Raw genomic sequence first — 15,470 nt, 5'->3', positions numbered from 1 at the left:
AATGCATTAAGAAAGTGTTTCTCAACCTTCCTAAAGCCACAACCCCTTAATACCATTCCTCATGTTGTGGTTAACCCCCAACCATAAAATTATTTTAGTTGCTACTTCACAACTGTAATTTTGCTATTGTTCTGCATCACAATGTAAATATCTGATATGCAGGATGCATTTTCAATCACAAGACCAAATTGCCACTGTAACGAAGCGCGTATATGATCAAGGAGGGAATTAAACTCAGGCCTCACTTATTGGAAAGAATACCATATTGTAAACTAGGGTAGCTGCCACCAATCGTGAGGTATATGGGTCATCAATGATAAGATTTGGCTTCACAGACGCAGATTGACTGAGATGAAACAGTCTTCAACAAAAGAGAACAAGTTTATTTTGTACAAAGCGTGTGGTTACGAGTTGTTGAATGACTTCTGGAACTTTAAGTAACACTCTTTCAAATGATACAGCTTATAGCAACTGTTAGTGAAATGTAGCACTTTGCTGAGCAATGTTTCCTGAGGTGAATAGCTTTCTAATTTGATCTGTCCTTGATCAAACTACTGATCTCTAGTCTTCTCCCGACTAGCGATCTTAACTAGCTTTCTTTAGCCTTCCCTGACTAAAGAAACTATCTAGGTTTCTCCCTCCCGCCTTCCTAGTGCTATTCCCTCTCACTGCTCTTCCACTAAACTACTATCTCCGACGGCTGACTGAAACGACCTCCTAACTGGAACTGCTCACTCCGAGCTCCAAACCCTAACTCCTCACTCCTCGGAACCTAAAACCTAACTGAACATAAACTGTCGTTTTTCAAACTCTCCCCTCTAAGCTCCTCCCACTTCTCTCTCTAGCCTACATCGTCTCCATGGCAACGCACTCCACTGACTTAGGCCGCTCCAGCATTACTGCAGCCAATCTAAACACAAATACAGTTAAAATCATACAATTTATAATCAACTTCTGTACAGCCACAAATACCTAATTTGAATACTGGTGGGGTTGGGGTTGAGGGGATTGATTTTGTCATTTGGGAGTTGTAGTTGATGGGATTTATAGTTCACCTACAATCAAAAAGCATTCTGAACTCCACCAACAATGGAATTGAACCAAACTTGGCACACTGAACACCATGATCAACAGAAAATACTGGAAGGGTTTGGTGGGCCTTGAGTTTTTGAGTTATAGTTCACCTACATCCAGAGAGCACTGTGGACTCAAGCAATGATGGTTCTGGACCAAATGTGAACACTGGTGGAGTTTGGGGAAAATAGACCTTGACATTTGGGAGTTATAGTTGCTGGGATTTTATAGTTCACTTATAATCAAAGAGCACCTGAACTTCACCAACAACAGAGTTGGACCAAACTTTCCTATGACTAGCAGAAAATACTGTTTTCTGATTGTCTTTGGCGACCCCTTTAACACCCCCTTATGACCCCTCAGGGGTCCCGACCCCCAGGTTGAGAAACACTGCTTTAAAATTTCAACAGAGAGAAGCCATTCTAGTTTACGGAGAGTTTCTGTTGGCTTTTCTCCTCCTTTTTCTAACTAACAACATTCATCTATTTAAGTTGGCTAGGGTTACAACTCTGCCCAATTTGAAGATACCACTCCATTTTAGGAATAATATAGACACATTGGAATGGGCTTATCAGATGTAAATAAAGGGTGGGAGGATCTCAAAAACAAGTACTAAGTGGAAAAGCCGAAGGGATTTGGTATATTTAACCTGGAGAAGATTATGAGTTATTACAAAGACTGAGATAAAACTTTGTTTTCTAATGCTCCTGGAAATTAGGAACTAGACCTAATGCAAGACCAAGTGGAAGGTAGTTCTCCATCTAATGACAGCTCTCTGCATGATTCACAGTAGATCTGTAAGGACTTCTGACTCCCAACTGTTTAATAAAAGCATCAACAAAATGACTCTTCCCACCCACCTCCTTTAGAAATTACACAGCTGAAGTGAAGACAGCATGGGGTAAACAGGGGTGGATTTTTGTATTAAGGGACTGTGAGTGCCATTCAGTTCAAGTACAGAAGAATTTAGGATTCTTTAAATCCTACTTTCACACCCTTGATCTAGTTGACAGGTACTGAGCTTCAGTTTGGTGAGCAGTCCTTCAAGTTTACTCATCTTTAGTAAAGTTTTAGTACAACCAGATGATAGTCATGTATAAATATGTGAGAGGAAGCCACAGGGAGGAGGGAGCAAGCTTGTTTTCTGCTTCCCTGGAGACTAGGACGCGGAACAATGGCTTCAAACTACAAGAGAGGAGATTCCATCTGAACATGAGGAAGAACTTCCTGACTGTGAGAGCCGTTCAGCAGTGGAACTCTCTGCCCCGGAGTGTGGTGGAGGCTCCTTCTTTGGAAGCTTTTAAACAGAGGTTGGATGGCCATCTGTCAGGGGTGATTTGAATGCAATATTCCTGCTTCTTGGCAGGGGGTTGGACTGGATGGCCCATGAGGTCTCTTCCAACTCTTTGATTCTATGATTCTATGATTACTTAGGCAAAAGTTTGCAGCATCTTGCATACTGAGAGCTGTGTGCAATTTTAGAATGATTTTTGGGATATGGAATTTTAAAGGAAATTGGGACTAAAAATTGTCCTGCATCTTCAGTTTGACTCCAATTTAAGATGATCCTATCGTGGTTTTTCTTGGCAGGATTTGTTCTAAGGAGGTTTGCCATGCTTTGCTCTAAGTCTTGAGAGTGTGGGTTGCCCAAGGCCAGTTTGCGGGTTCCCGTGGCTGAGCAGGGAGTTGAATCTTGGTCTCCCAGAGTCCTATCGCAATGCTCAAACTGCTACATTATGGTGCCTTAATATTAAAGATACCAGCATATTCTCTCTTAAAACTCTTGACACTTATATGATAAGTAAACACCAGGACAGGCATTTTGATACATTCAGAAAGGGACTTTGGGAAATCATTAAATAAACATGGTTCTGGCCCAGACTACATGTCCGAATGTATCTCCTGTTATGAACAATCACAAAGTTTAAGATCTTCAGGAGAGGCGTTGCTCTCGATCCCACCACCATCGCAAACATGACTGGTGGGGATGAGAGATAGGGCCTTCTCGGTAGTGCCCCCCCGTCTGTGGAACTCTCTCCCCAGGGACATCAGGCTGCCCACCTCCCTCCTGTCCTTTAGAGGAAAATTGAAGACCTTGGACTTTGGGACTAAGCATTCGTTTAGTGGACAGTGGCAACTGGAAAGAAGGTTTAGGATATTTGTGACATTGATTTAACCCAGACTTGGATTTTTTTTAACTGGCGTGTTTATTGTTTTAATGAATTGTTTTAATGTATTGCTGACTGTTCTATATGGTGATAGCATCGTATGGTGCTTGTGTGAGGCTGCCTTGAGTCCCCCCTCGGGGGGAGAAGGGCGGGGAAGAAGTGTATGAAATAAATAAATACTAGCGTCATGGAAAAGGGATATGACTAGAGGATCCATGAGGGTCATAAACTTCAGAAGAAATAGATTCAGCCCCAAGGTTTTCTACCTTGGATCATGGTAGGCTTCCTTGGCTGGAGGTCTTCAGGAAGTGTCCAGTTGCTTAATGGTGTCCGTCTCAATTTTGTTGAACTCAACTCCCAAGCATTCTGCACCATTTTCCATATTGTTGCGTGTTAAAGTTCACCAGCATCTGTGATCATGATGCTCCTCAGTCATTATTCAGAATAATATCACAGAGTTGGAGAGGGTTTTGTATCCCATCCTGTCCAACTCCCACTTTGGATCATTTAGGGATGAAAGCATAAGTTACTCTCAAAACTTGCAGGATGAAGAAAAAGTGTCCAAATTAAGGTTTCCCTAATAAGTGCAATCGTAATTATTCAGGGCAATACCACATGGAAGCATTGCTCTGAAAATGAAAGAAAGACCTCTTTCTTAGCCAGGCTTAGCACAGCAGGCTAAACCGCTGTGCTGCAGAAAAATCCTGCTGATCAGAAGGTTGGCAGTTTGAGTCCAGGTCGGGGTGAGCACCCGCTGTTAGCCCCAGCTCACCTGTCCACCTAACAGACCGAAAACAGAAATGTGAGTAGATAAAATAGGTACTGCTTTTAGCGGGGAGGTAATAAAGGCACCTGTAAGTACATTAATCAGAGGAAAGCTCCTTGGCATGGAAGATGGAGCAACAGCACACCACCACCCCATGGCCAGAGTGGAGCACAGCCTCCAAGATGCCAGAAATAAGATGGGAAAACTGCCTTGACCTCTGTTTGTGTTGTCTTTCCTTGTTAATTGTATAAACAGCATTGAATGTTTGCCATATGCGTGTTCTGTAAGCTTCTCTGAGCCTCTTTTGGAGCGAAAAGAGTGGAGTATAAATAAATAAATAAATAGATAGATAGATAGATAGATAAATAAATTTAATTAATTTGTGCATATCTGTCTCTCTGTGTCTCGTCTTTTCCTTAGGTACTTCCACTCCAGAACAGGATGAAAGATACTGAACGTTTCCCATTGGCACTCAACATTGGCATGGGAATTGTGATGACCTTGTACATCTCTCTGGCCACACTTGGCTATATTCGCTTTGGGAATGAAATCAAAGGCAGCATCACATTGAACCTGCCGCAAGATCGGTGGTAAGTGAAGCACGGTTCTTGACAGTCCACAGCGGGTTCTAATAAGCTCTACATACAAAAAAGTACATAATGAAATGTATTCATAGCAGTAGAAGTAATGGCAAGCGATCAAGACTAATTTTTCAACCACTAGACACAATTAACATGGACAAATCTGGCATGACATAACTATCTCTTTGCTAACTAGAGGGAAAATACCTGCTGAGTATGTGACTGGATGCTGAATCACAAGCCCTGTTCAATGATGATTCATGTGCTGGCCAGGTGAGCAAGGGGAATGTCCTTTGCGTCATCACTTCATGTGGAGAATGGAGAACCTCTGTCATTTGTGGAAAATTATAGTGTGAGCTTGAGCTCTGAAAAATCCTTGGGTACCAAGGATCACTATCTATAAATGGATTTGTTGTTTTGTGTTATTTGGAGAGCACTTTTGAATTCTGTAGTAGGAAAGAAAAGGAAAAGTGAAAACAGTCGTCCCTCCCTATCCATGCTATCTGTAGGTATGGATCCAATCAAACACAGCTTGATAATATTCAGAAAAAAGCAAACCTTGATTTTGCCATGCACTGAGTATGTAGGCATATCTTGCTGTACTTTCCCACAATAGATTCCCAGACTTTTTATCTTCGATCATCTGGAGAGGCCCTGCTCACGCTCCCACCTCCTTCGCAGGCGTGATTGGTGGGGACGAGGGAGAGGGCCTTCTCGGTGGTGGCCCCTTGACTCTGGAACTCACTTCCCAGGGACATTAGACATGCCCCAACTTTGGCAGTCTTTAGGAGGAGCCTGAAAACGTGGTTGTTCCAGTGTGCCTTCCCAGAATAAGGAAACTCTCAGCAATATGCCCACAAAATGCACTTTACCATTGATCTAGGACTAACTACATTCCCTCAATTGTCTCTGGAAATGCTCATGTCACGTCAGCATTATTTTAATTTTAATCTATTACATTTGGCCCTGCCATTGGTTTTTAACATGTTTGCATGTCACTGTTGATTGTTTATTGCTTATTTTGTTATGTTTATATGAATTGTATTGTATTGATTGTTTTATTTGATGTTTTGTTTATTGATGTGTTGTGGGCTTGGCCTCATGTAAGCTGCACCGAGTCCCTTGGGGAGATGGTAGTGGGGTACAAATAAAGTTTATTATTATATTATTATTATTTTTCCAGCTCCTGTTTTGAGTTGTTTGCCATTTTATGCAAGGCATGCCATTTTGTTATGCCAGTGTCTTCCTGAAACTTGCTGAAATCTTAATTTAAGGAAGATGAAACAGTTCCCAATGTGTTTTGCTGAGTTTAGCAAGGCTGACAATTCAGGATAGAATTAAGTCTATTTTGCTACACTTAATGAATTTTTCAAATTTCTTTAAAATGTGGCTGTGTTTGCCAGTAAAGGACCTGCCGGTAATTATATAGCTCTCCCTTTTCCTCCTCCTTTTTTTAGGTACAACACAACTTTCAATATATTCCCCACCTCTTTGTCCCAAAATGATAGTATAACCAAATCAAGCTGGAATGAAAAGATTAGCAAAGAATGCTTCTAGTTCTTTAAAGACACAAATGACTTTCTTCTTTTTCTCTCTCTTACCACACCCCCAAAGATTCTTAAAAAAGATTGTTTTCACTTGCTTGGAAACAGCTAACAAATTAACAGTAAAATTAACATTTCTTAAAATAGTTTCCTAATGTGAGGAACATTTTAATGCTTTTCATTGCTGGAAATTTGCTAACTCCATTAGAACGGGGAGTTTTTGGCTTTGAAGTCAACTTATACCTTAAGCTTTGAAGTTTATGAAGTAATTCCCTTTTCAGGTTAAGGATTTTAATGAGCTTCCTTCTGTTACAAGGCGTCTTGGATTTACTGCAGTTTTATAATGGTGACCTCTGTTATGTAGTAACACACCTTAAGAGTCATCATTTGTTTGATTTTCTCTTCTTCTTCTTCTTGGCCCCATGATAATAATTTTGTTTAGATCTGCTTTTTCCCATGGAAGTCAGATTGTCTTAGGTGATCTGACTGCCTTTCTTTTTTCTTGTTAGAAAGACAGTAATGCCATAATAATAATAATAATAATAATAATAATAATACTTTATTTATACCCCGCTCCATCTCCCCCAGGGGGACTCGGTGCGGCTTACATGAGGCCATGCCCAAAAATACAGTAACACAATATAACACAAAAGCATAACAAAACCAGTTTTATTGTGTCTTAGAGTATTGTTTATTGCTTGTTGTTTATTGCTTTAATTGTTTTTAATTTGCTTTAGGTTTTGTATTGTTATATTGTGTGTTGAGGCCTTGGGAGATGCTAGTGGGGTACAAATAAAGTTTAATAATAATAATAATAATAATAATAATAATAAAAATAAAAATACATAAAATGCAAAACCAATATAATGAACGAACAGCAAAAGCAAATCAAACATTAAAACACAAAGGATTAGGCTGGGCAGGGCCGAACTCAAAGATAAAAATGTTAAAATGCTGGGAGTTAGGGCAATATAAATTATCAGGAGGAGGATCCAGGGATATGGAAGGATTTAATTGTACGAATCATAAAATAAAGTGTTTCTGAGGTCATTTTATACAAAGTTTGGTCAGGGAATATCTTTCAATCACTGAAGGCACATTGGAATAAACAGGTTTTAGGTTCCTCCTAAAGATTGCCAGCGTGGGGGCTTGCCTAATGTCTCTGGGGAGTGAGTTCCAGAGCCGGGGGGCCACCACAGAGAAGGCCCTCTCTCTCGTCGCACTTGTGATGCAGGCGGGAGTGAGAGAAGAACCTCTCCGGAAGATCAAAGGGGTCGTGTGGGTTTGGAGATAGAAATGCGGTCGCACAGGTAGGCAGGTCCCAAACCGTCCAGGGCTTTGTAGGTCAAAACCTGCACCTTGAATTGGGCCCGGAAAATAAACGGCAGCCAGTGGAGCTCCTTAATTACCGCTCTCTGTAATTTGCACCATTAGACTATATTGATGTGTGTGTGTGTCACAGAGCTTTGAAAAGTTTTCGGACCCAATTCAAAGTGCAGATCATAACCTATAAAGCCCTATATGCTTTGAGTCCAACCTATCTTTGAGATTGCATCTCCTTCTATGAACCGATGTGGGCTTTGAGATCTGCCGAGGATGCCCTTTTCTTGGTCCTACCACCATCACAAGCATGAGAGAGAAGGTCTTCTCGGTGGTGGCACCCCAGATCTAGAGAGATTAGGTTATCCCTCACTCTCCAAGCCTTTTGGCTACTTTAAAAACATGGCTTTTTAGACAGGCCTTTGACCTTGTGTAATTTATGGTTAGATTTGAGAACTTAGCGATTGCTTCTACCCAGTATTACAGATTGTCAATTGTAGACAGCCAGTCTTATTCACAGATTTTACTGTGTTTAATGTATTGTCAAAGGCTTTCATGGCTGGAATCACCAGGTTGTTGTATGTTTTTCAGGCTGCATGGCCATGTTCTAGAAGCATTATCTCCTGACGTTTTGCCTGCATCTATTGCAGGCATCCTCAGAGGTTGTGAAGTCTGCTGGAAACTAGGAAAATTTGGTTTATATATTTGTGAAAGTACTGCTTTTTATGATAATTTTTATAATTTTATTAGATGGGGTTTTGTGTGTGTTGTTTTATAGACTTATATTGTTGTTTTATATACTTACATATTGTTGTTTTTGTACAGTACTTGAAGTGCTTCTGTGAGCTCCCCTGAGGCTCTTTGGGGAGATGGTGGCAGGGTACAAGAAAATAATAATAATTACTATCCATCCCCTGCCACGTGTTGCTGTGGCCCACATGGGGGTTTTGTGTGGGAGGTTTGGCTCAATTCTATCGTTGGTGGGGTTCCGAATGCTCTTTGATTGTAGGTGAACTATAAATCCCAGCAACTACAACTCCTAAATGTCAAGATTTTATTTTCCCCAAACTCCACCAGTGTTCACAATTGGGCATATTAAGTATTCGTGTAAAGTTTGGTCCAGATCCATCATTGTTTGAGTGCGCAGTGATCTCTGGATGTAGGTGAACTACAACTCCAAAACCAAAGGACACTGCCCACCAAACCCTTCCAGTATTTTCTGTTGATCATGGGAGAACTGTGTGCCAAGTTTGGTTCAATTCCATCGTTGGTGGAGTTCAGAATGCTCTTTGATTGTAGGTCAACTATAAATCCCAGCAACTACAACTCCCAAATGACAAAATCAATTTTTTTTGAGTGAAGGACATACATTGGGTTGTTAGGTGTCTTGTGTCCAAATTTGGTGTCAATTCGTCCAGTGGTTTTTGAGTTCTGTTAATCCCACAAACGAACATTACATTTTTATTTATATAGATTATTATTATTATTATCATTATTATTATTTCTTATTACAACTTTCAGAATATCCCAATAGGTAGACTTTTGGAATTTATAATTCAAAAAGTTTTTTTAAATGTTGACCTCTTTGGCTTATCTGGACAATTGAATGACAAAGTGGTTCTTGATTGACTCCAGATCGGTATAGCTTGGTTTTAGTGTCCTGAATAACACCATAGCCATTCTTTAGAGCCTATGCTTTCAATATATCAGATGCTATATCACCATAACCCAAATTATGTTAGTAAAAAAGCTGAATTCAGCAACTTACATAAATGTATGCCAAGATACTTATATTCTAAGCAACTCTTCCATTTTTAATGTGTAGCTTGTTATTCTACTAGTAGTGTCACCTTTTGAGTACTTGCAGACTTTACACAGCCATTCTCTGGTTTTGAATTTTAAGTTGCAGCCCATAAATTTCATAGTAATTTAGAAACTTGTCTATTTCACAAAAGAAAATTTAGAATCCTCTAACTGAAAACCTCTTTGTTAAAGTAGTGGACTGGTGTTTAGATGGAACACATTCTCCTGCGATCGTGGTGATATTGCATCTTTTTAGACTTTCGCCTCTGACCAATTGATTAGCTTATTCAGAAAATGTGACTAGATGTGCTGCCTGGGCAAAAAGGCATTTATTTTGCATGGTGGCGTATTGATTTTTATGCACGCTGAGCAAGCCTGAAGGCTCTTCCAAGCCCCTGGAGGTCCGAGCCTTATTAGCCTCTCAATTAGACACAGCGGGTGTGCAGTCCTTTAATTTTTGAAATGGCATTCTTAGAGCCGGAGCAAAAAGAATAGATTCTGACCTTATTCTCCTTATTAAATCTCTTCTGCAGAAATACCAGGGGTCAACATATGGTAGATGAGCAAAAAAGGTCGGCTTGGGTTTGGCTAATGAGTGCAATAGTAGTTATTCAGAGCAATATCCAATGGAAACATTGCTCTGAAAATGGAAGAAAGATCTTTTTCTTTCCCATACTTGGAGATCTTTTTCTTTAATTTGTTTGATCTGTTTTCACTTACGATGGTTTAAATGATTTCTAAGGGCCCATCTACACACTGCTGTTATTGCACATTGACACCACTTGAACAAGTTGAGATGCAAGTAGATATTTCTATTTTGTGTACTATTTGCTCAGTTTATTTTTATCCTACCTTTTTTTTTTACAAGAATGATTGACAACTGGAAAATAGAGGGAGAAACCGTGGAGGCCGTGACAGACTTTGCATTTCTAGGTGCAAAGATTACTGCAGATGCAGACTGTGGCCAGGAAATCAGAAGACGCTTACTTCTTGGGAGGAGAGCAATGTCCAGTCTCGATAAAATAGTGAAGAGTAGAGACATCAGACTGGCAACAAAGATCCGCCTAGTCAAAGCCATGGTATTCCCTGTAGTCACCTACGGATGTGAGAGCTGGACCTTAGGGAAGGCTGAGCGAAGGAAGATCGATGCTTTTGAGCTGTGGTGTTGGAGGAAAGTGCTGAGAGTGCCTTGGACTGCGAGAAGATCCAACCAGTCCATCCTCCAGAAAATAAAGCCCAACTGCTCACTGGAGGGAAAGATACTAGAGACAAAGTTGAAGTACTTTGGCCACATCATGAGGAGACAGGAAAGCCTAGAGAAGACAATTATGCTGGGGAAAGTGGAAGGCAAAAGGAAGAGGGGCTGACCAAGGGCAAGATGGATGGATGGCATCCTTGAAGTGACTGGACTGACCTTGAGGGAGCTGGGGGTGGTAACGGCCGACAGGGAGCTCTGGCGTAGGCTGGTCCATGAGGTCACGAAGAGTCGGAGACGACTGAACGAATGAACAACAACACCTTTTTCCCCATAGGGAATCAAGATAGGTAACAATGACATGGCACATGGCACTTGCGCGCCAGCTGCGTTCATCCCTTGAGATGCCAGATCTGGCCATGGTAGTCAGTGGTTACTTCCCATCTGGACTACCTTTGAAGATAGTTTGGAAGCTGCAACTAGTTCAGAGATTGGCAGCCAGGTTACTAACTGGAGCACGACACAGGCAGAGAACCACTCCCATGTTATGGCAACTCCACTGGCTGCTGGTCTGCTTCCGGGCTAAATACAAAGTGGTCTTGACCTATAAAACCCTATACGGTTCTGGCCCAGCTTACTTGTCTGAACGTATCTGAACTTGTCCGAAACTTACGATCTTCTGGGGAGGCCCTGCTCTCGATCCCACCTTTGTCGCAAACACACTTGGTGAGGACGAGAGACATGGCCTTCTCGGCAATGGCCCCCCGCCTGTGGAACTTGCTCTCCAGCAAAATTAGGTCAGTGACTTCCCTCCTTTCCTTCAGGAAAAAGTTGAAAACGTGGCTATGGGAACAGTAATTTCGGATAGGAATTCGGATAGCAGGCTGACAATAAAATGACAACAATGCTATGGAAAATGGACTATGGACAGGCTTTGGATTAAGTTGTTGTTGATCATAGAAATTGGACATAAATATGGCCAACTAATTCACCATTTACACCATTTTAAATTGTTTTAATCTAATTTTAATGTTTTACTTATTATGTAACTGTTGTTTTACCTGTTTGTATATGAAGGGCATCAAATTTTTGCCGACTGTAAGTCACCCTGAGTCCCCCCTCGGGGGTAGAGAAGGGTGGGGTATAAATTTTTGAAATAAATAATAAATTTATTTTTTTTACTTTGGCCACCATTCGTACCATAGATTTTATAGTACTGTACCATAGATTTTACAGTACATGCTTAAAAGGGAATGTCCCAAACTTTACTCTTAGCCATACAATTGTTGACATCTTTTGAAGATTTCCCCGTGTTTTCAACATTATTTTTTCTGGGTTGCTATGACTCTATGATTTACCTGCCATGGCTACTCTGTATGGGAGCCTGTCTCTAACAATGCCATGTCAATTAAAAGGGCAGAACACACCTTGCTGCTTCTAATTGAGAGGTGAATAAAAGAAGACATTAAAGCACTCCAGCACAGAATTTTTGGTACCTCCTAGGACTACAAATGGTGGAGTCATTAAAATGATATCAAAGGGCTGTCATTGTGGAGTGCAAGAGGCTCTGTACTTTCAAGGGTTTGAGTCAGAATTCTTGTATAAGATGTGAAAATTGAAAGTATACTTACAAAAGGCTTGGGAGTTTGCACTTCACTCTCTACATGAACCTTATGAGCTAGAGATTCATCTGGAACCAAAATAACAAAGATACCAAATGCTAGCAGTTTTCCAGCAAAGCATGTACCATTAGAGAGAGAAAGACGTCATACACCTTATGTACAGCTTGGAAGGAACAAGTTACAAGTAAAACAGTTCCTCTTAACAAATTACTTTTTTGATTGTGAGATATAATAAAGCCACATCTCAAAAAAAAAAATAATATAACAAGTGGGAACAGTCACTTTACTGTAACATGTAAGACTTTTAAATACTTTCAGAAACAATTTTAAAAGACGTTTTTTCACAGAATCTTTTTTATCTCCCCAAAAGAAACTACTGTAACAGAAATCTAATTAATTCAAAGACAGATATTTTTAAAACTGCAATTAGTATGGACAACAACTTAATTTTTAAACACAATAAATAATGTGGAAAGAGTTAATTTGTATATTTTTTAAAAATTCAGTTGTAGTTCCTTTACAGCAGGGTTTCTCAACCTGGGCGGTCCTGGCCAGGGTTGGCTTGACGTACCTTCCTCTTGGCACATTTCTCCCTTTCACCTTCCATATATCCTGGCCCTGTAAGCAGTCTAGCTGCTGACCTTTGAACACTCTTCTGGGGCAGCCCCACGTAGAGCATGTTATAGTAATCTAACCTGGATGTGACTAAGGCGTATACCACCATGGCCAGATTGGGCTTTTCAAGGTATGGGTGTAACTCGTGCACAAGCTTGTGTGAAGGCCCTCCTGGCCACCACTGACACCTGGACCTCCAGGGTTAGCGTTGAGTCCAAGAGGACTCCCATTCTGCAGGCCTGCGTCTTCAGGGGGAGTGTGACCCCATCCAGTACAGGTTGCAGCCCAATACCCCAATCAGGCCTGCAACTGACCAGTAGTACCTCTGTCTTGTCTGGATTTAATTTCAATTTGTTCATCCTCATCCAGTCCATCACAGCTGACAGGCACCGGTTCAGCATCATAAACTCTTATTACATAAACAGCAGTAAAAACTAGTAAAAACACACTCTTTGCTTGCTGATTTTGACTTCAAATTTTTCTTTTCTTTTGAAGATCTCTTCCCACCCCCATGGATCTTATTGCTGGTTTTATGTTTTATTACTTATTATAGTGTTTTTATTAAGCTTTGTATCGTTTGCCATTTAGGATACTATTTTTCATAACTATTTTTAATCCAGGTTGAGTATCCCATATCAGAAACACTTGGAACTAGAAAAGCTTTGGATTGCAGGGTTTTGGAATTTTTTTTCTTGGATTTCGGAATACCTGTATTTGCATATATGTACATAACAGAATATTTTGGAGATAGGACCCGTTTATGCACACAAAATTCATCTGTGCTTCATATACATATTATTCACTTAGGCTGAAGGTAATTTTATACACAGTATTTTAATACTTTTGTGACTCAAAGTTTGTGTACATTGAATCCTCAAGAAACGAAGGTGTCACAATCTCAGCTGCCCACGTGTACAAATTCAGATTTTGGAATATTTTGTATTTTGGAATTCCATATAAGGGGTGCTCAACCTGTAGTTCTATTTTAAAATAAAGGCATATATACAATATTTTGACCACTGTGGATTTTGTTCATTTTTTGCAGGTTGTACCAACTGGTCAAGATTCTCTATTCCTTTGGGATCTTTGTGACCTATTCAATTCAGTTCTACGTTCCAGCTGAGATCCTCATTCCATTTGTTGCCGCTAGAGTGCAGCAGAAGCTGAAACTAGTCTGTGAGTTCGCACTGAGGGCATTTTTGGTCTGCTTGACATGTAAGTACAGGCATTGAGCTTTCGTCATTCCCTTAACAAAGCTTGGCAAGCGGGTTAAAGGCACTGTTTGAAAAGTAGCTGAATTTTAGCATGCATTTTGGACATTTTAAAGCTTTGTAAAATAAGTGCAAATTAAACTGATTGTGTGGGCATGGACTACTTAAGAAATATAAGGATTCATATGATTTGCCAATATGCTTTGTGTGTGTGTGTTTTTTTGCATGCCATAGGCTGATTTGTCACCTGTGGTCCATATGTTGCAATCTATAAGCTGGCTCCGTGTTCCAGTTAGTTCAGTTTTAAATTTGTATGTTAGTTTCTCCTTGAGTGAAGGGGAAAAGTTATAGAAATGAGCTCTGTGTGCATACAGGGAGCTATATCCGCTCAGTTTATGCCATGGGTGTCTGAGACTGCTTTGTATAGAGACCTTTATGAACCATATAATTCCAGGTTCCTTGGAAGGCTCTGTGTACAAAGTTCCACACAATAAGTCTTACCATGTTCAAATGACTGCAATAATGTTTGAGTAACATAGCAACGATTGGGAGAAACAAGGGATACCATCATGTTAGGGATGGTATCCCTTGTGCCCTTGCAGTACACTTTGCCTCTTCACCTAAAGCAGTGGTTCCCAACCTGTGGTCTGTGAACCACCAGTGGTCCACAAGAACTAAAATATGGTCCGTGTCCTCACTGTTACTGCACCGTTGCAACAAGAGTGACTGGTCTCGCAAAGCCCTCTTATAGTGCCGATCATTAACAAAATCCTCAGATAATATCACAGCCCGTTTCTGGGGTTATTTGGAGTGCTGATTCAGAAAATTGGATAGACCACATCAGCTCTAGATTATTAAATATCATTTTCTGTGGGCAAGCAGATAGCAACTACTGGATGGCATACGTTCTGTATCAGAAACTAGAGCTGATGTGGTCTATTCAATGCAATTTTCTGAATCAGCACCCTAAATAAACAAACCAAATCTAAAGTTGACCAGAACTTTAGATTTCGTTTAGTTGATTTTTAGGTTGTTCTGGGAACAGTTGTTCAGGAATTTCCTTAGTAGGTAGTTTAGACTTGCCTTGGAGCATGAGATGATGGCAGCATCATCTGCATAAAGCTGTAAGGGGATTCTTCTAGTTCCAAGCTTGGGCAAGTGACCATTGGGGTCCAGAAGGGTATCCTCCATATCATTTATGAATATGTTGAACAGAGTGGGGCAAGGATGCCCCTTGTTTTTAGCCATCATGTATTTTAAGCAGCTTTTACTGTTTGCGAAATGTATCCACTGGATGTTCTTAATCTCATTACCTGTATAACTTGTATGCTACAGTGTAATAAGGGTCTCTGGACAATAATAAAATTTATCTATCTATAGTTGACCAAAAACTGTTTCACAACCCTTTTGGTATTAATGTTGGAGAGTGATCCCTGGTCAAAAAAAGGTTGGGAACCACTGATCTAAAGAGTGCATGAAGAAGAATAGTATGGATGTATGTTAGCTTAAATGAGTCCCTTGGATGTATGTGTATCAGGTTGTGTATTAACCTTTATGCTCAGAGACTTACC

At 40.4% G+C, this 15,470-nt stretch overlaps 1 protein-coding gene across 1 annotated transcript in view; it reads left to right on the top strand.

Annotated features, from left to right (window-relative positions):
• The window catches only part of SLC36A4 (solute carrier family 36 member 4), a 177,263-nt gene that overhangs the window by 58,608 nt on the left and 103,185 nt on the right, over positions 1–15,470 (top strand). The window contains exons 9-10 of the mRNA XM_060771113.2: positions 4,429–4,598; positions 13,734–13,903. Coding sequence (XP_060627096.2) covers positions 4,429–4,598; positions 13,734–13,903 — 340 coding nt within the window. The remainder of the gene's footprint in view (positions 1–4,428; positions 4,599–13,733; positions 13,904–15,470) is intronic.

This window comes from Anolis sagrei, chromosome 3 (assembly GCF_037176765.1).
Source record: "Anolis sagrei isolate rAnoSag1 chromosome 3, rAnoSag1.mat, whole genome shotgun sequence".
Lineage (NCBI taxonomy): Eukaryota > Metazoa > Chordata > Lepidosauria > Squamata > Dactyloidae > Anolis > Anolis sagrei.
The sequence above is the reverse complement of the archived record's forward strand: the minus strand, read 5'-3'. Positions and strand labels throughout refer to the sequence as shown.